This window comes from Eleutherodactylus coqui, chromosome 2, assembly GCF_035609145.1.
Source record: "Eleutherodactylus coqui strain aEleCoq1 chromosome 2, aEleCoq1.hap1, whole genome shotgun sequence".
Lineage (NCBI taxonomy): Eukaryota > Metazoa > Chordata > Amphibia > Anura > Eleutherodactylidae > Eleutherodactylus > Eleutherodactylus coqui.
In genome coordinates, this window is record NC_089838.1 from 279,238,964 (window position 1) to 279,261,525 (window position 22,562).

The 22,562-nt window shown below is 46.2% G+C and overlaps 1 protein-coding gene across 3 annotated transcripts in view; it reads right to left on the bottom strand.

The window, feature by feature from the left end:
* The window catches only part of LOC136612607 (nucleolin-like), a 39,782-nt gene extending 28,807 nt beyond the window's left edge, over positions 1 to 10,975 (bottom strand). The window contains exons 1-3 of one of the 3 annotated variants that reach the window (XM_066593072.1): positions 10,904 to 10,975; positions 4,608 to 4,683; positions 4,515 to 4,571 (exon numbers count right to left, since the gene is read on the bottom strand). In XM_066593072.1, coding sequence (XP_066449169.1) covers positions 4,515 to 4,571; positions 4,608 to 4,683; positions 10,904 to 10,972 — 202 coding nt within the window. In that variant the 5' untranslated portion in view covers positions 10,973 to 10,975. Of the gene's footprint in view, positions 1 to 4,514; positions 4,684 to 10,903 lie in introns of all 3 variants that reach the window. The other 2 variants (XM_066593073.1, XM_066593071.1) reach the window with 2 other exon arrangements.
* Between the last annotated feature and the right edge of the window lie 11,587 nt (positions 10,976 to 22,562).

The window sequence follows — 22,562 nt, forward strand, 5'->3', positions numbered from 1 at the left end:
ACTTCCCTTTTCGGGACTAAGGGACTTGTTCAAAGAAATTCTTCAGCCCATCCCAGCTGGACAGGCTGTTGAAATCAACAGTACAGCTGGTGAAGGGTTAGGAGGAAGCATTCCAGGTGAATGTGTGGGGGCTACAGCTACTGGCGAAGGAGAGCCAAAGCTACCAATTTATCCAGGTGTATGAACATATATAGTACACAGGCCTGTGTGAGAGAATATCCCGCTGGGAAGGCTCAAATGAACGATGGGGAAACATGCGTTCGGCGCGTCAGCCATAGAGACTGTATTGCGTTTCACCAAACCGGACACTAGAGGATGCCCTGCTGGTGGGTACAACCACTGATTTTTAGTGTGTCGACTGGATTAAGCATGCATGAACTCTCAACACTTCGGTTTAGCAGCAAAGCATTTGTTGGACAGACTCCACCTCTTGGATCAGAGCTCTTTGCATTGTACCTGTGGAGGAAGAATCCTTGGAGAATGCTCTAGGAGCGTATTAGTACGCTGCTCTGAATTTACAGCGTACACCTTTCGGCAACAGTCCAGCTATCTCCATAGGGGAAGATTTGTGGCCTGTTCTGCAGCCAATTCAGGGTCAGCAGGGAATTTCGTCCCAACAATTAGTCATCCAGCAAAGAAGTCATGAGTGAACCACATCCACATGGAACAGCTGACAACTAGCAGTCCAGTGTTTATAGAATGCACTAGATGCAGTTTGGTTCCGAGACTGCCTGCAAGAGACATTGGGCCAATACTAGTTCAGTGTCTTATAGGGCTGACCGGAGTAGTGCCAGGTGGATCTACAGCCACCTGGCTGCCTGTTGGGGGATTGAACACCAGACTTACCACTATATAGAACAAGACTGTTCGTAAGAGGAGATATTCTCTGACTGGATGTAATCTCATATCACTGTGGTGAGACGGAACATAGTATGTGGCTCTGGTCGTCCCCTGTCTATGTTAAATCCTGGGCTCGGACACTGTGCAAAGGCTGGATGCTAGGAAACTGCCGGCGGACAATTATAGAAGGGATAGCCGTTAGGTAAGGCTCACCCATTCCAGAGCAGAGATGAGGAGCGATTTGTCCGCAGAATTCCTCTGCATAGTACTCTTTCCAGTATGGAAGGTACCACAGGTCTAAGTAAGGCCAGATTCATTCTGAGGTTAATATGGCAGGAGGGAGGCAGGCCTACGTTGCCTAGGACTTAGGGGCCAATTTGGAGAAAGGGGGCTGGAGAACAGGCTGTGCAGAGAATGGACCGTAGACCTCCATAGTGTAGGCCCCAAGCCAGGTGGCTTGCGAGCCACATCAGGGCATGATGACGTAGTCCTCACGGCGACTGTCAAAAAAGCAGGGCAGCCAAGCAGTCAGTCTGTCATGTCGCTCAGCATCAAACACAAGCCGCATGGAAACGAGAAGGGCCACATTGCAGCAGGCAAACGAAAGGCTGCATAAATACAAAAAAAAACTGCATGGCGAGCATAGTGGCACAGGAGAGGGCTCCTGTTACAGGGGCAGAGATACTCAACTATTTACTTACCTAGGCTGCCAAGTGTCATGATGCTGGGGAATGCTCCTTCGTATCCAGCAGTGAACCCCATCTACTCGCTGACCTACGGAGAGGGGAAGTGCTCCGGGATGGGGAACCCTCTGGTAGGCAGGTCACTACCAAACATAGTTGATGTGCCTCCATTTCTTCTTGGAGGAAGACAGACAACTTGCCGTCTGCCCTCCTCGTGGGGGAACAGGGAGAGTCCTGCCTGCCCTGCGTTTTCCCCATCCATGTTCTCCTGAAGACTGCTGATTGAAGAGGTCTGCCTCCTGCAGACACTAAGCTAAAAACCGAGTAGCTGATGCCTGCAAGAAGGGTATAGCTAGTAGGTGGAGTTAACACTTTGCTGCTTAATGTAGCCTCCGAGTGGCAAAAGCTATACCTACGGTCTTTAGCCAAATTCCCCAATGATATAGATGAGAAAAAGGTTTAATAAAATTCTTTACAATAAGCAAAAAGAGTTCAAAGCCCCACCCCCTTTATGTTTTTCAAGGAATAAAACAAAAATTAAAACATTTGGTAATACCACATCTGTGTAAGTCCGAATTTAAAAATATTGCATTTATCCTGTTGATTGAATGTCATACAGACAGAAAAAAAATTCTAACACAAGGAAAAATGGTTTGGGAGTGAAGGGGTTTAAGCAGTACTAATCAATTTACATCTTGTGACCAGTAGTAAAGCTTCCAACTTTTCTGTCCCCTATAAAAATTAACAAATCCAAGCCAGATAATTACCTTCAGCTCCTTCTCGCTTGCGTTTCTTTTTCTCTGGAGCAGCTACATTTGCTCATACACTCCTAGGAGTCGTATACTGAAGATCAGCAAGAAACTAGTTGTCTAACCCCTTACATCTTCCATGATCACCACGCACTGTGAAGTGTTGCTACTATCCACAACTACTGCCGCTTCCCCTCTTAACCCCTTAGTGACAGAGCTTTTTTGCTTTTTTCCATTTTTGTTTTTTCCTACTCCCTTTTAAAAAAATCGTAGCTCCTTAATTTATCCATCGACGTCGCTGTATGTGGCTTGTTTTTTGCAGGATGAGTTGTATTTTTCAATGGCACTATTTATTGTACCATATAATGCACTGAAAAACTTTTTAAAAATTCTTAGCAGAGAGAAATGGAAAAAAAAGGCATTCCACCATCTTTCGGTGCGTCCTGTTTCTACAGCACACAAATTGCAACAAAAACGACCTGATATTTTTATTCTATGGGTCAGTACGATTGCTACGATACCAAACTTGTATAGTATTTTTTTTTGCTGTAGTACTTTTATTTTTTTTTTTAAGATATTTAATTTTTTTCAATTATTTTCTGCGGTCATTTTGTGCGCGCAATACCTTTTTTATTTTTCCGTCGACGTAGTTGAGCAAGGGCTCATTTTTTGCGGGATGTCCTGAAGTTTCCGATAGTAATTGGGAATACATACGACTTTTTGATCGCTTTTTATTGCGTTTTTTCTGGGAGACAGGGTAACTAAAAAAGTGTATTTCTGGCGTTCTTTATTTTTTTTTTTCAGACGACGTTCACCGTTCGGGAAAAATAATGCACTACTTTGATAGATCGGACTTTTACGGACGCGGCGATATCAAATACATATTTTTATTTTACGATTTTGATTTTTAATAATAGATATGGCAAAAGGGGGGTGATTTAAACTTTTATAACTTTTTTTTTTTAACAATTAAAAAAACGTTATTGATTATTTTTTTTACATTACTTTGAAGTCCCCCTGGGGGACTTTAACATGCAATGCTTTGATCGCTCCTGCAGTATGACGTAATGCTATAGCATTACGTCATACTGCTTTTTTACAGGCAGTCTTTCAAGCCACCCTGTGTGGATGGCTTGATAGGCAGTCTGCTAAGGCAGCCCTGGGGCCATTCATTAGGCCCCCGGCTGCCATGACACCTGCACAGCTCCCCCGATCTCACTGCGGGGGGGGGGGGGGGGGGGCGTGCGGGACCGAACAGCCGAATGGCCGAGCGCAGCTATTGCCCACGGGTGTCAGCTGTAATAAACAGCTGATGCCCGCGCTGTATGGAGGGAGATAGCGCCACTACCTCCCTCCATACACGTCCTGCAACAGCAGGACATAGTTTTACGATAGGGCTGTCACTAAGGGGTTAAAGTGTAAGTAAGTGACAAATACATGAATAGTGCAAGATATACAAACTGTAAATAACCGCAGGCAGTTAAAATAACTGCCTAAAGGTCCAAATGCTCAAAATGTAAACGCGGGCATTGTGCACTTTTCGTTTGAATAATAATTTTAAGGTGAACTTAAAATCTATTGTTCAGCTACCGAAAGGTAAAGCAAACACATTTACCTCTCAATAGACCGTACGCGGTTATATCCACAGGAGTCGGCAGATAACATTGTAATCTGCCATCAGCCGCGAGCAGAAGAATGCAGCTGTGTGCACAGCCGAGCGAGTAATCACACGCTGGGCCCTGCAAATAGCTCCTGGAGGCCCTTTTACATGCAAATGAACATGATAAAGTGTCAATGGCCATTAACACTTTATACAAAGAGATCGCTAAATCTTTCCATTGTTTGAAAGATTATCTTTGCGTGGAAATGGGCCTTAAGTCCCCTATGTTGATACCATCGGCTTAGAAGGGTGTAGCTACTAGCTGGGGATACAAGCTGCAAATTTCATCTGAATTAGGACAACTACTCACAGCCTAGGAAGAAAAATACAATATCATGTGGATGTAAAGTCTGCTCTACCAAGAACAAGTGCAGCCAGCCACCCCTGTGATAATAGTGAGTCCATTGTATATGAGCTTGTCCTTTCCATCAGCCTTCTGTATATCCAGGGGAGCGCAAATGTCTTACGCTATTCATTTGGCTACATATGTTTAGTGTTTGGGCAGGCGGCTATTAATATGAGAGGCAGCCCATTATATTCAGCAAACACTAGTGTATTGGACTTTAGATAACAAATCCATACCAGACTCCACTTTATCTTCGCTTTCTGCCTCTTGACCATTCTTGGCTCCGGCTGGAGGTGCAGCCGTGGCTGGAGGTGCAGCCGTGGCTGGAGGTGCAGCCGTGGCTGGAGGTGCAGCCGTGGATGGAGTGGCTGCCTTCTTCAGCAGTGTTTTAACCAGAACCATCATCTGTTGAAAGACAATAAAATGTAACAACCAGAATAATGTTTATTTTAGCCGTTCATTTTTCCAGCAACTCAATAGAACAAGTGGTCATAAGACACTTAGAAAACATCGTATCTGCAGTAAGATATTTCATTCTCTAGTTCCCAGACTCCTCTCTTCCATCTGCACGCATTATCCATTCTGATATCAGTGGGAAAATCAGAATTAAAGACATTGGAAAAATCTGATAAAAACTTGGCAAAAAAAAAAAAAAAATGTGCAGTATCTTTGCACATATTTGACTTATCGCAGTTGAAAATGTGAAAAAAAATTGCAGTTTTTTCAAAAGTTTCCCAATTCTGGCGCTTTTAACAAATATACATAAATTCTATATTGGTCTATTTTTACCACCTAAGTGAATTACAATATGTGGTGAACAAACAATGTCAGAATTGCTTGGATGTGCAGTTATGTGAGTTATTATATGTTAGAGTGACACTTAGCAGATTTCCAAAATCTGGTCTGGTCATTAGGCCCTCCTGCAGTCCCCCGGGTCACCTCACCTCCAACCGGCCGATTCTTCTTTTTCCGTTGACGAAGCATACATTGCCGGCATTCTCCTTCCTGCGGGGCGATGTACCCAGTCGCTAGTGATATTGCTTTCACTGCCTTGCAGGGAGTGTCCAGCTATTACCAAGACTGCACATGTGCGCTATCGCCCTGCAATAATGTATGAATACTTGCAGCAAGACAGCTTGCATGCACAGTTTTGGCAATAGCTCAGCATTCCTTCCTAGTTTGTGAAAGCTACATCACTAGTGATGTTACTCACACCGACCTGCAGGAAGAATGCCGGCAATGGACGCATCATAACAAGAAGAAGAGGATCCCGCCAGCTGGAGGTGAGGCGACCAGGGGGAACTGGAGAAGATCGGTTAGGAGAAGATGCAGTAAGAAGGCTGCTTGAGGAGGATTTTTTTTAACGACCTGTCCAACTTCAACTAAGAGAAGTATATGTTACAGTCCTAACTACAGACTAGGTGGCTGCTGTGTCCCCCAATGAACATGACGAGAAAGAGATTTTATTGCAAGCACAAAAATCTTGTTTTCTTGTCTGTATCATTGGGGAATACAGCAAGACCTTGGGATGTTCCACAGCAGTCCCTAGGGGGTGGGAAAAATATAAGACAACGCATGTGTAAAGAAGCATAATCAGCTCTTCAACTGCCACCACCATTAATGGATGCCTATACATCCAGCAGGCTCAGAGACAGAGTATAAAGGGGTCCGGGTAACGGTGCCATACACCCACCGGGAGAGATCTCCCAACAAGGAGCTTCCTACGAGGCACCCGCTGTCTGAGTAACATGCACAATAACACGGACTGACGATATGATGTCCCTGGAATGGTAAACCTGCACTACTGCTGAGCGGAGTCAGTGAGAGGCGCCCACCTCGGAAACCCAAGGGCACGGTTTGGGTTGTCAGGAGTACCAGCAGAGATCTACGGCAACTGAAGAATGCCACTCCAGAGAGGTAAACTTACAAAGTCTGACAGATGCAGCTTGTGACCGATACGTCCCTTCTCCCACACACTTGCAATTGCGTTTTTGTTAACGCGATTGTCAATGGGACTTTCTATTGTATAAAAAACGCAACGCACGCAACTGCGTTTTTGGTGCGTTGCGTTTTTAACATAAGAAAGTCCCATTGACAATCGCGTTAACAAAAAACGCAACCACAAGTGTGTGGGAGCCCTAAGTCTTCATTGATGTGGATCCAGATACCATGTGCAGTTAGGCAATATGCAACAGGACGTATAACAACCTTCTCCTGATGACAAAATGGCCAAGAAAAACTCCACCCGATAGCTCGGGAGGGAGAAAACAATTAAAATGCCATGCTCCCCGCCAAGGCTAGCTGCACATGAACTCAGGGCTCGAGAAAACTTGGCTGTACCAAATTCAGTACGAATAAGTGTCCAGAAATTTGATGTGGTGGCACCAGCAAGCAATGGAGCTGAATCCTTAGAGAGGGGGGGGGGGTTCTCTGCAAAACCCAATCATCTGTACGACAGACTCGTTGCGTGCTGAAAATGTAACTGCGGTCCCTCCTATTTCTCTTTTTTTTCCCCTTCAATGAGGAGGGCCTGTCTAGCTGTCGACCTGGTCAAATGACAGGCTCCAGAGAACTCCAGACTGCAAACATTGCCTTCACAGTCCCACCTGGAAGAAGGAAGGTGATTGAATCCAGATACCAAAAAAGACCCATTGCGCCCCACAACCGTGTCTTGTCCGGGACCCATGTTGACCATTGCTGAGGGGTGAGGTTCAGAAACAAGGGGCAATGGAGACACATGCCTCAAAAATGCCAACAGTACTAACACTCTCAGACAGTGACCATGGCCACAGCATCCACCTTCTGCATGAAGCCTAAGGGTGTTTGAAGAAGTCTAGCCTTGGAAACGGCGATTCTCTAGGTAGACAGCTAGGGTTGGTCCTTTAGGCTGGGGTCACATGGGGCGGATTCCCGACGGAAATCCCGCGGTTTGGCCGCAGCGAAAAACCACAAGATTTCCGCCGGGAGAACCGCCGCGGAAAAACCCGCAGCGGCTTTGCAGCGGCCCGGCCGCTCGCTCTTCTGCTGCGGCCGGTGCTCCCATAGAGGAGAGCGCGGCCGCAGTGGAAATAAAAAAAGAATGCACATGCTGCGGTCGGCAAAGCCGCGCCACAGCCGCGGTTTATGCCGGATTAACCTCAGCGGATTGGCCATCCCGTGTGGACGAGATTTCTGAGAAATCTCGTCCACTTGGTTGGCTAAAACCGAGATTAGCGGCCGCCGGCGGATTTGCTGCGGCGAAATTCTGCACGGAATTTCTGCGGCAAATCCGCCCTGTGTGAATCCAGCCTTAGGGCTCATACCCACAGCCGTGACTGACTCAGTCAGCAGAATATCGCAGAGGAGTCTGCCATGGCGACCCCCCCTAAAACCTCATACTTACTACTCCGGATCCTCCGCCCGCATCCCACATGGAGGGCCGGCCCACATGCACAGTACAGCGCGTGATGCGCCGGCAGCGTCAAATGACGTGGCCGGCGGTGCCGTGTATTACCGCCGTGTAATACTTTGGATGTGCTACAGTGGAAGTATAGCGTGACAGTCGGCTTCCATTGACTACTATGGAAGCCGGCTGCGCGTGTCCCCACGGCAAATAGGACATGCCGCGGGTTATTTCACACGTGAACATTGAGCTATTAGGTTCAATAGAACCTAATAGCTGTGGTGTAATCCAGCGAATTTCCGTCGCGTGAAATGTGGTGGAAATCCGTCCGGGAGCATTAGCCCTTACCAAGATGTAGTTGCAACCACATGATTTTAACTAGGCACATGAAAATTTGGCGTTACATCAAGATCACACAAGTACGTGAATCTCGCTGGTCCCTTTGTGGAAACATCAGCAGTAGGGAGAGACGAGTGCTAAGAATTGAAAGCAGTATACGTGTATACTGTTCCACGGTCTTCTGCAAGCAAGAAAGCAGGAGGATCGCCGCGTGCTTCTGGATCCGTCTGATGTAAGGTCTTTGTATCCCGGATGGCGCTCTATAAAGCGTAGTCTGAAAACTGAATCAGACATGTGTAAAAGAAAAACTTACCACCAGTGGCTCTCAGCCATACTGGTGGCAGAGGACCTGCGCCCATCAAGACCAGGTCCCTTAAGAAACGGCATTTGCATTCTGGGACGTTAATCCCAGGGACTGTAAATTCAGGGACTGAGTCCATGGATGATGGAGACGGCCAAGCTAAGAGTTCCCCGTATGCTGGACATTTAGCTGATAACTTCCCAATATAATTTGTCCTGGCGCAACTGCTTAGGTACTCCAGCAAATGTTCTGCTGACGCAATTTCACTGATTTGGAGGGAGGAACATCAGCCGTAGAGAGCGAATTAATTTTCGCCAAACGTGACGCTAGAGGATGCATGACATCGCAACTCTTCGGATTAGCGAAGCTTTCGTCGGGCAGGATCCACTGTTGGACCAGAACCCTATGCATTGTACCTGCGGAGGAGGGATCCGTGGAGAACTCCCTATGAGTGTAGTAGGAGGCTGCTCTGAACTTCCAGAGTACACCTGACGGCACAGCAGTCCGGCAAATCCACATAGTGCAAAATAGGTGGCCCGATCTGCTGCCAAATCAGGGTTAGCAGGGGATTCCATCAAAGCAGTCTATGAGTGACCCCCCTCCGCATGGACTAGCGGTCCGGTCCTTCTAGATAGCACTAGATGCTATTTGTGGACCATTTGGTGCGGAAAACAAATCGCAGCACGCTCCATTTGTGTGCGGTTCGCGCACGGACGGCTTCTGTTGAAATCAATAAAAGCCGTCTGATCCGCAGCCCGCTGGCAGCTGACACTACGGATGGGCCGTGGATCAAGATTTAACACTTAAGTGGCCTTAGGCCTCATGTCCGCGGCATGTGGGGAATCCTGAACACAATCCTTCCATGACCGCGGTGGGTGCCCCTGTGTGTGCAGGCAGCCACGTCCGTGCAGACCTCTCTTCTTCCGGCTTCCCTGTACAGCAGATGGTCCGCACGGCTCGCCAACAGATGTGTGCAGGACAGTCTTTTTTTAAATTTTTAGGCCTCATGTCCACGGGGAAAAATCAGGCCCGCCGCTGATTCTTCATGCAGAATCCCACAGCGGGTCCCTCCTTTCCCCGCGGACATGAGGCTAAAAAGAAGAATTTACTTACCTGTCCGGACGCTGCGGACCTGCCCTCCGTCGCGGCCGGATCCTCTTTCTTCGGCCCGGCGGATGTGCTGAGCACGTTGGCAGCATGCCGCGTGCATTCGCCGGGCACTCCATTTTTTTTTTTTTTTTTAAACTCCTGCTCTCCCGCACGCAGAGAGCAGAAATTCAGGTACGGGTGTTCCACGGATCCGGGCGGCTTCCATAGGCTTCAATAGAAAAATTCGGGAGACACGCACTAAAATGGAGCATGCTGCGGGTGTTTTCCTGCACACGCAATCCGCGCCTCAGGGGAAAATGACATTCGCAGGCATTTAACTACCTGCGGGTGTCCAATGCATCCCTATGGGGCGCGGATCTGTGTGCGGGGAAAACGCTGCGGATTTTAAATTATATTTTTACCGTGGAAATGAGGCCTTAGGCCTCATATCCATGGGCAAAAGAAGAACTAAAATCCGCAGTGGATTTTAACTCTTCTCCTGCCTGCGGATCCGCACCCCATAGGGATGCATTGACCACCCGCGGGTAGATAAATACCCGCGGATCGTCAATAAAAGTGATTTAAAAAAAAATGGAGCATGAAAAAATCTGGACCATGCTCCATTTAGGTGCGGGTCTCCCGCGGGCTTCTATTGCAGTCTATGGAAGCCGTCAGGATCCGCGGGAGACCTAAAATAAGAATAACTTACCCGCAACAGGCCGGGCAGGTCTTCTCTTCCTCACGGCCAGATCTTTCTTGCTTCGGCTTGGCGGATGTGCCCGGCGCATGCGCACGCCATGTCGCCGACGTGCCAAGGTCATCTGCCGGCGGAAGAGAAGAGGTGCCCGGCCCGCTGCGGGTGAGTTAATTCTTTTAAATTCTTCTTTTCAGCCCTCGTGTCCGCGGGGCAGTCCATGTAGAATCCGGAGCGGGCCTGATTTTCCCCGTGGACATGAGGCCTTAAACTTCTGCTTTTCCTGCGGAATCCACAGGCCGTCCACAATGTCAACTGCTGACGGACCGCGGATCGGACGGCTTTCATTGACTTCAATGGAAGCCGTCTGTGTAAGCACAACGGGAAAATGGAGCATGCTGCGATTTTCCACTAACAGAAACTGCAATTGCTTTGCGCTCGTGTGCAGAAAGAGCCCAGGACGACCGTTACACCCTCCCCCCACAACACTGGTGGTATCACCCTCGGGGGCCACGTGGAACACCCCACTCCTTCCACAACCACGTGCTCCTCGGCAGAGCATGCGGACGGTAGTGAGTGACGGGGCGCACACATTAAGTACAACCAGCGGGAAAACAAAATGGCGTCGTCAGAGCATCACGCACCTCGAGCATGAGAGTACGCTCCTAAATACGCATGTGCGCAACTACCCCACACTGATCCTGCACCGCCATTGTACAGCTGCGGCTCGCAGGCAGCGAGGGGCACACGGAGAGAAAGCCTTACATTGTGGATAGATTAGCACAAGCACATCACGTCGGCCGTTAATACGTTTGTTTACCGTGGCTGGGTTCATCATGTCAGCGGCTGATGTACAAACCCCGCGAATGTGCAGGTCACGTGTCCGCATGGCTCACGTGACCACGGAAAACAGCATGGCTGCAAACATCACGCCCCTAACGAACGTGTAGCCAATGACAGGCGGGGAAGCTGATTTGGAACGCACACCTCCAACCAATGAAGTAGTGAGACAGCTACTAACCTATCAGCTGATCCGCCACGACGCTGATAGTGCCCAACATGGCCGCGCGGGAGAAGGCTCCCACGTGGGTACGGCAGCTTTAGCAGATGCCTGTATGCTGCCGCGGGGACGAGGACGGCGTGTGGCGGCGCCGGTGTTGCCACTTCCCTGCCGGTGTCTCGGTTGTGAGGCTCAGGGACGCGCCGGCTGTCGTGTGGTGGAGTCACGTGCTTGTAGTCCCTGTTGGTACATAGTGGACAAGCTGCGCCGCACAAGCAGGCTGAGAAGGCGGGAGCGCTGACAGCTGTGTGAACAGCCTTTCCTCCACGTGTAAGACTTTACATGGGACTGCTAGCACAAGCCGTGACTGGACATGAGCGCTGTGCTGTGCGCTCTTGCACAGGCCTTAGGACTCCTGCACACTTGCGTTTTTCTTGCACGTTTTTTTTCATGCGGTATCGCAGTGTTTTTCTCACGCAATTGTCAATGGGACTTTCTAATGTTAAAAATGCATCGCACAGAAATCACAAAGCGCCTACTTCGATGTGTTTTTAATATTAGAAAGTCCCATTGAGAATCATTTGAAAAAAAATGCAGCGATTCCAATAAGTTCATTCACATGATGTATATTTGCACACAGCATGACCTATTTTGTTGCGTACTATGCAGCCCAATAGGCCATTGAAGTGAATGGGCCGTGCAAATACATGGTGAATGCGCAGGAAACCTGTGTATTCACTGTATATTTGCGCACCATCTCAGTGGGCCCATCTGCGCTCTTTTTTGCGTGCGCAAATATACAGGCATAAGCGATTTTTGATTGCGCAAATATGCAGCGTATTTGTGCGACCGAAATACAATTACACCTGTGTGAACGAGCCCTAATAGTGACCCTGATAGTGGTCGCAGTAAAAATAACGACCCCCACAGTAGTGATACCCCCAAAGCAATATTAACCCCCCCTCAGTAATAATAGTCCCCCATCCCACATACTTACCTCCTCCTAGCTGTCATCGCCGCTCCCCCTTTGCTTGCGCTGAGCCTTGATGCACACTGACATCAGTGTGTGGGCCTGGCATGCTTCCTACCCGAGTCTTCTCCTGCGGAACTGATGGGCAGGGGAGGAGGATCCCAGCTGCACACTGATGTCAGTGTGCACCGGAATCAGCGCTAACAGCATGATTACCAGCGGAAAGCTGCGGCACCCCCACTGGTAATCGCTGCAGTGGTGAGCGGCATCGGCACGTCACGGGCCACATAATATGAGGCAGCGGGCCGGATTCAGCCTGTGGGCCTTGTGTTTGACACGAGCCCTAGACTGACTAAACCAACATACTTCTAGTTGTACAGTCAATCATTCTTGCTTTCTGTCTGACCACATTGTTGACTCATTTTGAAACTCACAGACATCAAAACCTCTAAATTCTCCCCTAAAGTCCTCAATAAGGGCTCCTTCACACTGGTGAGGGCGATATTGGATTGTGATTCACAGCCCAATATTGCCCTCGCAATCAATGTGAGGTGAAAATGTAATTTGCTATTTGTAATCCTCCATCTTTTATTTGAACAGCCATGAACGTTCAATGTATAAATGTATAAGAATAGTATAACTGAGTCTTAAGGCCCATTTACACGCAATGATTATCGCTCAAAATTTGAGCTGTAATCGTTACATATAAAACTCTGACATCGGGCACTTTTCGTTTGAACAGTGATTTTAAGGTGAACTTTAAATCCATTGTTCAGCTATTGGAGATAAAGCAGTTTGCTTTATCTGTCAGTAGATCGCATGCTGTTATCTAAGCGGGGAGTCGGCAGTTAACATTCTATTCCACTGGTATGACAACTCCTGGTCACCAATTCTGGGTAAATTAGGATAAACATTAATGACCCGCTAAATTCCCCTCTTTCTCAGCCCCCCCTCTCTTTTCCTCCCCCCCCCCCCCCCCCCCCTCCCTCCAGTTTTGGAGTCAGGATGAGGACGTGTCACGCATGTCGGTCTACTGAAAAGGATACTCCCAATGATGTGTCTGGTAATGTGTAATAATGCGTAGCTAATGATGTAATGTAACTTGCGGTCTTTAGACTTAGTAATGTGATGTAAAGGTCCACTGACATGCAAAGACAATCTTTCAAACAATGGAAAGATTGAAAGTTTTAGAGATTGTTTTGCATGAAGTGTTAGTGGACACTAATGTCCATTAGCACTTTATCAGCTTCATTTGTGTGTAAACAAGCCACCTGGAGCTGTTTGCAGAAGACAGGATGTGGTCTGAGCTCTGCACACAATTCCACTGTTCTCGCAGGGGCTGTCGGCAGAATACAATGTAATCTCCAACTCCCTTGCAGAACGCAGCATGCAGTCCCTGTTATCTTCTCTCTTGCTGAACTATGGATTTTAAGCTCACCTTAAAATCATCGTTCAGCCGAAGAGTGAACGATGGCAGTGTTTACGCACAATGATTATCGCTCATGTGCCATTGTTTGAACGAATTTTGAGTGATAATCCTTGCGCGTAAATGGACATTAAGCTGCAACCTTTATGCTTTGTATATAGATCTAATAGTTTACAAACGTAGGATAATTATTCACCACTACGCTTCATTATCACTTACTTTGAATACATTCTTATTGCTAAACCTTTAATACCGTCTTACTCCCTTTAAAGCGTAATCTGAACTTAAAACTTGCCCCTTGCAGCAATACGCCTGGATATGAGGCGTTTTCATGTAAAAATAGCCTCACGTCACTGTGGGGAATCCCTTGTTCCCGTCGCAGCTGAAGGGATTACCCGTCCAGGATGAGGAAATCCCACAGCCGTGGCAGAGGATTACGGAATTCTCCCATTTCTTTAAATGGGGCGCTGCCCATAAAACGATAAAATCGCAGCATGTTCTATATTGTTTCCTACGTTACATCGCGTGAGTGAAAACATGGGAATGAAAGCATTGAAAATCATTGGAGAAATGCAAACCAGAAACCAGTTTCTCTGCAGATGCTCCCACGCAAGTACTGGCTGGAAACCACAACTGATGCACAGGGAAATGGAGAAAGTCCAGCATTGGGTTAAAAGCTTTCAGTCTTTATTAAATGATCCAGGCAGACCTAAAGGAACAGAGGACATGTGCCGTCTTACATGTTTCAGGCAAGCATGTTGCCCTTAGGGTTCCTGCTCATGGGTGGATTTCATTTGTAGAATTCGCAATCAGCATCTGCATGCACGATCCGCTGTCTCAGGTCCTCATAGAAATGAATGAGCGTTCTAAGTTCAGTGCAGACATGCAGATTTGAATTATGGATTCTGCAAGCAGAAAAGAAATTGCAGTATGCTCCATTTTAGCGCGGAGTCCACGTGAACGGGCTCCGTTCATTCGTAACATTACGCATGCGTTGCAGATTTGTAGGCAGATACTTCTTAGGTTGCTTGGAGACCAACCTAGGAGATGGGGATAGGCAGGGCTTGTTTGTAAAAAGTTCCTGCAGCCATTTTTGACCAAACATTATTGACATGTGGTGACTTGTTGCTGAAATACTGGACTTCCCTGCGATATGGGACACCAACAGTGCCCATTACATTGACAGAGCAGATCGTTGTGCCAGTCCCGCAAAGCCAGCGCTTAACAGGGTTTTACTCAAACGTATTTGTCGTACCAAAGAAGGATTACTCAGTTTGTCCAGTACTGGACCTCAAATGACTGAACCGCTACTTTCAGATACAGCATTTTTGCATTGGAATCCATCTGCTCGGTCATAGCGTACTTGGACCACCACAAATTATTTTTGTCCATCGGCATCCAGGATGCGTATCTACATGTTCCAATTCGGCAAGCGCATCAACGGTTCCTACGGTTTGCCATTGAAGGCAGGCATTATCAGTTCCAGTTTCTACCCTTCGGGTTGGCGACGGCTCCTAGGGTCACGGCTTCACTAGGGTGCTGGCAGTGATAATGGAACTCCTTTACTCCAGGGGAATCATAGCCATACCTTACCTGGACAATATCCTCATCATGGGCCCATCGCGGATGGCCAGCCTGGAGAGTTTTTGCATTTCCTTACTCACTCTGGAATGCTTCGGGTGGAAGGTGAATTATGCCAAGTCATCGCTTGTCCCCTCACAATGTTTGGACTGGGGATGACCCTGGACACTGCACAGGCACATGTGTTTCTACCAGCTGTAAAGTGTAAGGTGCTTCAGCGTCAGGTTCTGGGCCTTTGTCAATGCTGTTCCATTTCCATCCGGCATGAGATAAGAGTCTTGGATCTCATTGTGGCGCCCTCTCCGGCCATGCGCCTTGTGCAGTTTCACTTGTGGGACATGCATCAAATTCTCTCTTTGGAACAAGGACTTAATGAGCCTGGACCATCGGATTAGTCTTCCAGAGTCGCTCCGAGGCTCCCTGGAGTGGAGGGTATCATCTCCTCTCATACTCCAAGGTCAGTCATTCCTCGACTGGAGAGTGGTCCCCACTGACGCCAGCCTCTCGGGCTTGGGGAGGAGCGCTCCCTCCTCACACCGTCCTGGGCCTGTGATCTGCGGCAAAAGCACGTTTCCCAATCAACGTGTATCTTCGGCCAATTTATCTGTCAATTCTCAACTTACCTTGTTTCAGAGACCGTTAGCTACTCTTCCATCAGTTCACACCTTCATACAGTGGGTGGCGCATATGGCTCTGCTGTACCATTCACCTCTCCCGGTGTGGGATCTCAATTTGGTGTTGGAAGCTCTATAGTGACATCCCTTTGAACCCCTTGTGCAAGTGTCGCCTTGCATGCTGACCATCAAGGTGGCATTCCTGGTGGCCATCACCCCCATTCAGAGAGTCTCTGAATTGGCAGCACTCTCACCAGTACCACTATTCATAGTTTTTCATCAGGACAAGGTGGTCCTGTGTCCCAATCCTTCCTTTTTGCCAAAGGTGGTATTGGCCTTCCACCTCAATGAGGACATTGTTTTACCCTCCTATTATGCGTAGACGGTGCTTCACATGAAGCTGGCCCTTCACAAATGCTATCTTGTTCAAGCTCTGAGAATTTACTTGGTGCAGGAAACCCAAGGGTGCACTCTGTGATCAAGCCACCTCCAAGGGTGGATTTGTTTGACAGTGGCTGAGGCCTATCAGGCCAAGGGCCAGGCTACCATTTTTGAGTGACTGCTCACTCGATCCAGGCTGTGAAAGTGTCATGGGCAGTGCGCCATGGGGCATCTGCTGCACAGGTGTGTAACGCTGCTACATGGTCCTCTATGCACACCTTCACCAAATATTACAGGGTGCATGTGGCGGCATCGGCTGATGCCATCCTTGGCCACAAGGTTCTACATTTAGCTGTTGTCTGACAACGGTCTCTCATCATAATACTGCTCGTGTATGTACCACTGTAGCCTGTATCCTCGATATTCCTGACAAGAAAACTGAATTTTTTACTTACTGTAAAATCATTTTCTTGACCAGGATTTCGGGGATACAGCACCTCCTTTTATTGTGTTAGCAGGTTATGTGGCTCCCTGTTGGAGCCCTCGGTTTTCAGATTTCACATGATGTTACTAGTATCTTGCTGTTCTGTACCGTATTATTGTATTTCATGTTTATGTGGTTCACGGTTTTGGTTGTCTTCTCTGCTAGGACTTCTTCCACTGCTTGCTGACAAACTGAGCTTCCCCAGCAGGCAGGAAGGGGTATAGCTGACAAGAACAATCAACTTTTGTTCAACCTTTATGTCACCTCCTAGTGGCAGCTATTACTCACTGTATCCCCGATATCCTGGTCAAGAAAAGGATTTTATGGTAAGTAAAAAAAATTGTTATTTAGACCGGTATGTAAAATACTGGCCAATCAGGAGGCTGGAATCGGCACATGTCACGGGGGCGGAGCTATGTGATGATGCGTACAAGGGGGCGGAGCCAAAACGCCGCTGTTGCCGAGCCGAAGGGAGAAGTCCCATCCTTGCAAGCGCATCTAAAAAAGCAAGAAGACACCGAAATTAGACAGAGCCATGGAGACGGGGACGCCAGCAACGGAGCAGGTAAGTGAATAACTTCTGTATGGCTCATATTTAATGCACGATGTATATTACAAAGTGCATTAATATGGCCATACAGAAGTGTATACCCCCACTTGATTTCGCAAGACAACCCCTTTAATAAGAAATGGAGCATAGCCTAAATGCAATCTCGTGTGTCAAAACTATCAGCATTTTCGGTTAAAAAAATGCGTAAAACTGAACTAACTCATAGTTGGTAAAAACTTATATTAGACAGTTTAAGTATGTTCCAGATAAATCTGGCATTCTTTAAAGGGATTATCCAGGGTCATAAAAATAGGGCTGCTTTCTTCCAAACACAGCGCCACCCTTGTCCATAGTATTTTTGTGAGTGGTCTTACAGCTCAGCTCCATTAAGGTGAATGGGAAGTGAGCTGCGGTAAGTACCATTAAAACATGGCTGCTTTCTTCCACAACTCATAGAAAAAGTTGGTGCCATGTTTAGAAGAAAGCCGTGTTTTTATAACCCTGGAAAACCCCTTTAAGACTAAGTTTGCACTGTCTAACTATTAGACTGTATTAGTGAATTTTTCCCTTAGTGCCTAAGGGCTTGGAATAAGGACTAGTAGGCATTATCAGTGCCACCATACAAGGCTCTAACATTTCGGAGTCTATCAGACGGATCAATTATCATGGCAGCCAAAGTCAGCAAATGGAAGTGGAAGAATACCCCCCAATCTCTACTCTCAAGAACCCAGCCAAAACATTTACCAAGTAAATCCATAATGTTCTCCACCTGAGTTACCGTAAATTTGTTTTCTATTCTTCGTTCACAAAACGGCAGTGAACAGGTTAACCACAGAAAGTTCACCACTGAGATTAAATTCGACTACAAGCACAGAACAAACTGAAAATGTTCTAACTCTAAATGAGAAAGTTTTCATTCATCTTGTATTTTTAAGACTGAAGCTTGGGAATTCCTTTATTTTTGATGGGTTAATTAAATAAGTAATTAAATCTTAAAACAAACTGATCTGAATCAATTGTGTTTGTTCTCAGATTTCGGGGAGTTTTTTTGAATCAATAATCATCAGTCGAATAGCAGTATGAATGAATGCAGCAGCACGTCTCTGTGCATCACATATCCACTCATCCTGCTTCAAGCCCCAGACCGGATTTAAATCGTCCAGTATTTTTCCTGTTTCTCTACCGTTGTCACATTAATGGAGTCTGTTGTGGCCAAACTCTTCGTCATTTATAGTTTCATCTATGATGGAGATAAAACATCAACCGGCACATATAGGTCCTTGAGATATCCGTTTGTTAGAATTGTATTTAGATATTTCTTAGTCATAACTGTTTCTTTTCCTGTTGTTTTTGAAAAAGTTTTATAGAATATGGCTACCGAACACCCCAAACGGAAAAGGCATGTGACTATGACAAGGGCAACTTTAAGTCAGACATTTTGCCACTTCCTACGGTCACCTATAAAACCAATTGTTAAAAGCAGCTTCCTTCACCTCCTCCCACTGTTCGCAGCCATCAGCAGTTTCCCCATCTTCTGTGCACTATTTTTTCTACCATGTTTCCCTTAAAATAAGACATACCCTGAAAATAGGACATAGCATGATTTTCCAGAATTTTTGAGGATGCAAAAGGATTTTTCAGGCTTTTTGAGGATGCTTGAAATATAAGCCCTACTCCAAAATTAAGCCCTGCTAACAGTTAATTAAAAAAGTCAATTTAAATAGTGTCCAGGCAGCTATACATGTAAAAAGGTTAAACCTTTTTGAACAAAAATTAATATAAGACACTGTCTTATTTTCGGGGAAACACGGAATTACCACTGCTGCCTGTAGGGTATTAAAGGGTGTTAAAGTATACCTTCAATTTAGGTCATACTTAACACTCAACAGGTATAGTAGAATTAACACTCAGGTATGCCTAATTGTTTTTCGCTGCAGTTTCACGATTTCACCTGAGCCGTTTCATCCAGCTTTCCTGACTTCTCCTGTCCTGAACTCGGTTTGTAACTTGACCACAATTTATCTTACTATCACCTTCTCTGACTCTGTCCCCATCTCTCCATTTGCGCAAGACCTTGATCTGTAATATCGACTAAGTATCTGCTTGTCCCGTCGGTATCGAGTTAAGGTCCCTCATAGCGGTCTTATTTTTTCTAAAATTCAGAAAACTGACCTTTTCAAAAGTTTGTTCATCTCAAATATTAACCTATTAGCATATTTTAGGAGTGTGGCAGGAAAAAAAACATGCAAATTTAGGGAACACATACAAACTACATGCAGATGTTGCCTTTGGTCAGATGTGAACTCAGGACCCCAGTGCTGACCATATTATATATGCCTATATTACATATCGCTTTCAGCAGGACTATTCTTGCAGTGTTCCAGGCATGCAGACCCACAAGGAACACATGCCAGCCCAGCTTAGGTGGCATAACAGATGGCCTGGCACCCAAGGCTAGTGACCACCATGTATCTTAATATGAATAGTCATTGTATGCCAGTATTAATTGAACATAGTATACAACCAGAGGCGTGACATGAAGCTTCTGGGCTCCTGGGAAAATCTGTAACAGGGCCACCAACTATAATGTTTCATTCATAGTACTGGGCTCCCTATATGGAGAACTGAGGCCTTATGGGTACCTAAAGGCTCCTGGGTCCAGGTGCAACCGCATCCCCTATACTTATGCCCCTGTATAGAACTGTCATGACCATAATTTATGTATAGAGCTAGTCCCTGGTTACTGTATTATTTTAGTATTGTATGGTGGTATTGGCTTAGACATTGCGTGGCGCTGATGGGCATAGTATAATATGTTATTCTTATTTCACTGGATGGTGGTTGAGGCACGATATGGCATTCTAGTTTGGCAGCTGCATATAACTGTAACACATGATATATTTGGATACCGTACTGCATAGCATTCTTCTGCACGGCCATTTATACACAATACAGATTATTTGCTGGTGCCAACAGAAGATACCACAAAGGATGAAATCCAGCATAAAGCCAGCTAAGCATCACTAAGTGTTAGCATTCCAGCTATCTTTCCACTTCTGCATTTGTGCAAGAACTCTGCCTGCCCTGACCTCGACCTGCAATATCAACTACGTATCCGCTTGTGCCTTTGGCACCGCGCCAAGGTGCCTCTTAGCTATCTGTATCAGCTGACACTGCACCAAGATTACTCTTGGGATAACGAGCTAGGGACGCCTGCAACTAAGACTAAATCCCACTCGGAGAGGTTAAATGGTGAGCTCTAGAAGACCCCTTTTGTGCAGTCCTTAGGAGTAGTCTAAGGGTATGGTCACATGTAATGGAAATGCTGCAGATCATTCGCAGCAGAAAATCTTCTGCTAAATCTGTAATATTTCCGCATTCAATGTTGCTTTTTATAGGACTTCATGAATGCCACGTTCCAAGGGTAGCCCAGATGATAGTGATATGTAAGATGCATCACAGAAGGGGAAATATAAAAAAAATTACCATGCAAGTAGCTGACTACCAGATGAGGGAGGTAATTACACCTGTGCAGGACACCAATAAAACAACCACTCACACTGCCTCTTGATATAGAGGGGGGTGGCTGCTTGGCGTACACTCCTACACATAGTGGATACAGGGTGCCAGACCATTCTGATATATGTAGTACACCATGCAGACCAGCAACCTATTAATGACGCCATGATAAATCGGCGGGTTTCCCTGCATTTCCACATTGGTACTGCCACCCTGGGCTCCCCCTGGAGCCTTAAAGTCACACTGCATGTGAATGATAGATAATAAATGCAAGGCATTGGTTGGATGTTGGCCAAGATACATGAGCCCACTAACCACTTCACGGTTCCTTGCGTTGTAGTGGGTCCCTACACTAATATAAATGCATCACAGAAGGGGAAATAAAAAATTAAAAACAATCACAGAAAATGGCTGTTACTTACTGGGTGAGGAGTGCATATAGATGCATCCTCCTCTCACCATGCAGGTAGCTGACTACCAAATGGAGGAGCCAATAACACCTGTGCGGGACACCGATGAGACAGCCACTCACACTGCCTCCTGATAATGAGAGGAGTGGATACTTGGTGTACACTCCCACACATAGTGGATACAGAGGGCCAGACCATTCTGATATATGTAGTTCACCATGCAGGCCAGCAACCTATTAATGATGCCGTGATAATTCGGCGGGTTGCCCTGCATTTCCTTCAGTGAACCACATTGGTACTGCCACCCTGGGCTCCCCCTGGAGTCTTAATGCCACACTGCATGTGAATGATAGATAATGCAAGGCATTGGTTGGATGTTGGGCAAGATACATGAGCCCACTAACCACTTCACGGTTCCTTGCGCTGTAGTGGGTCCCTACACTAATATAAATGCATCACAGAAGGGGAAATATAAAAAAATGTAAAAACAATCATGGAAAACGGCAGTCAACTACCTGCCTGGTGAGAGGATGCCTCTATATGCACTCCTTACTCAGTAAGTTATGGCCGTTTTCTATGATTGTTTTTAAATTTTTTTATATTTCCCCTTCTGTGATGCAGATGACAGATCTTTCTCACTCTCTCCTCCGCTATTCCCCCGACGCCTTCCTATAGCACGCTCGGATGAGAATGCAGTTACTCGAGAAGAGCGATGCTCGCTCGCTCGAGTAACTGACTTATCCGAGCGTGCTCTCTCATCTCTATTTATAATCATTATTTTGACTGCTAAATAATTATTTTATATTAGTAAACTATGCAGTATAAAAGTTTTGGAATGAAACATATTTCCAAATTCAAATTGGTACAATTTTGGCGGACGTAGTAGTGCTAGTTGGAAATTGGTGCATTTTATGGTGCAAAATAAACTATATGAATAGGGTGTTTTTTCATGTTTTTACCCTCATTTTATGTGATAAAATCAGTAATTAGAGCGCTGACTAATTTTGTTTTTATATTAGTATATAAAGCAGAATTCAATTTGTGGTTTCAGGAATACAAATTGGTGCATGTTTAGGTGCATGCAGCACTGCTATGCAAAAATTGGTGCATCTTTCCTACTTTTGGCGTGGTGTAAAATGCACCACATTTACACGTCTGTGCGCCACTTTTGTAAATTCTGCTTTATTTAAGACATTCTAAAAAGAATTGGTCCAATATACACCAATGTTCATTAATAAGGGCTGATGGGCTATGTTTGTAAGAGGTGGTCTAGAGGTCACTTCCTACAAATCTGTCATAAGACACTGTAGGAGGTTGTCATTTTTTTTTTCAATTTACAACTAGTTGAGTCCTCCGCTGAGATGTCTTAGAGGTGACTCGCTTTTGAACAGTTACCATGAACTTTCCCAACAATGAATTCTCAGACCTTGTTCGGGTTATTAAATCCCTGGCTCATCTAGTATTAATCAAGATAGCTACATCCTTTTATCATTAAGCCTGTGGACTCCTTATGGGTCTAACATTTACCACAAAGTGAGTTAAGG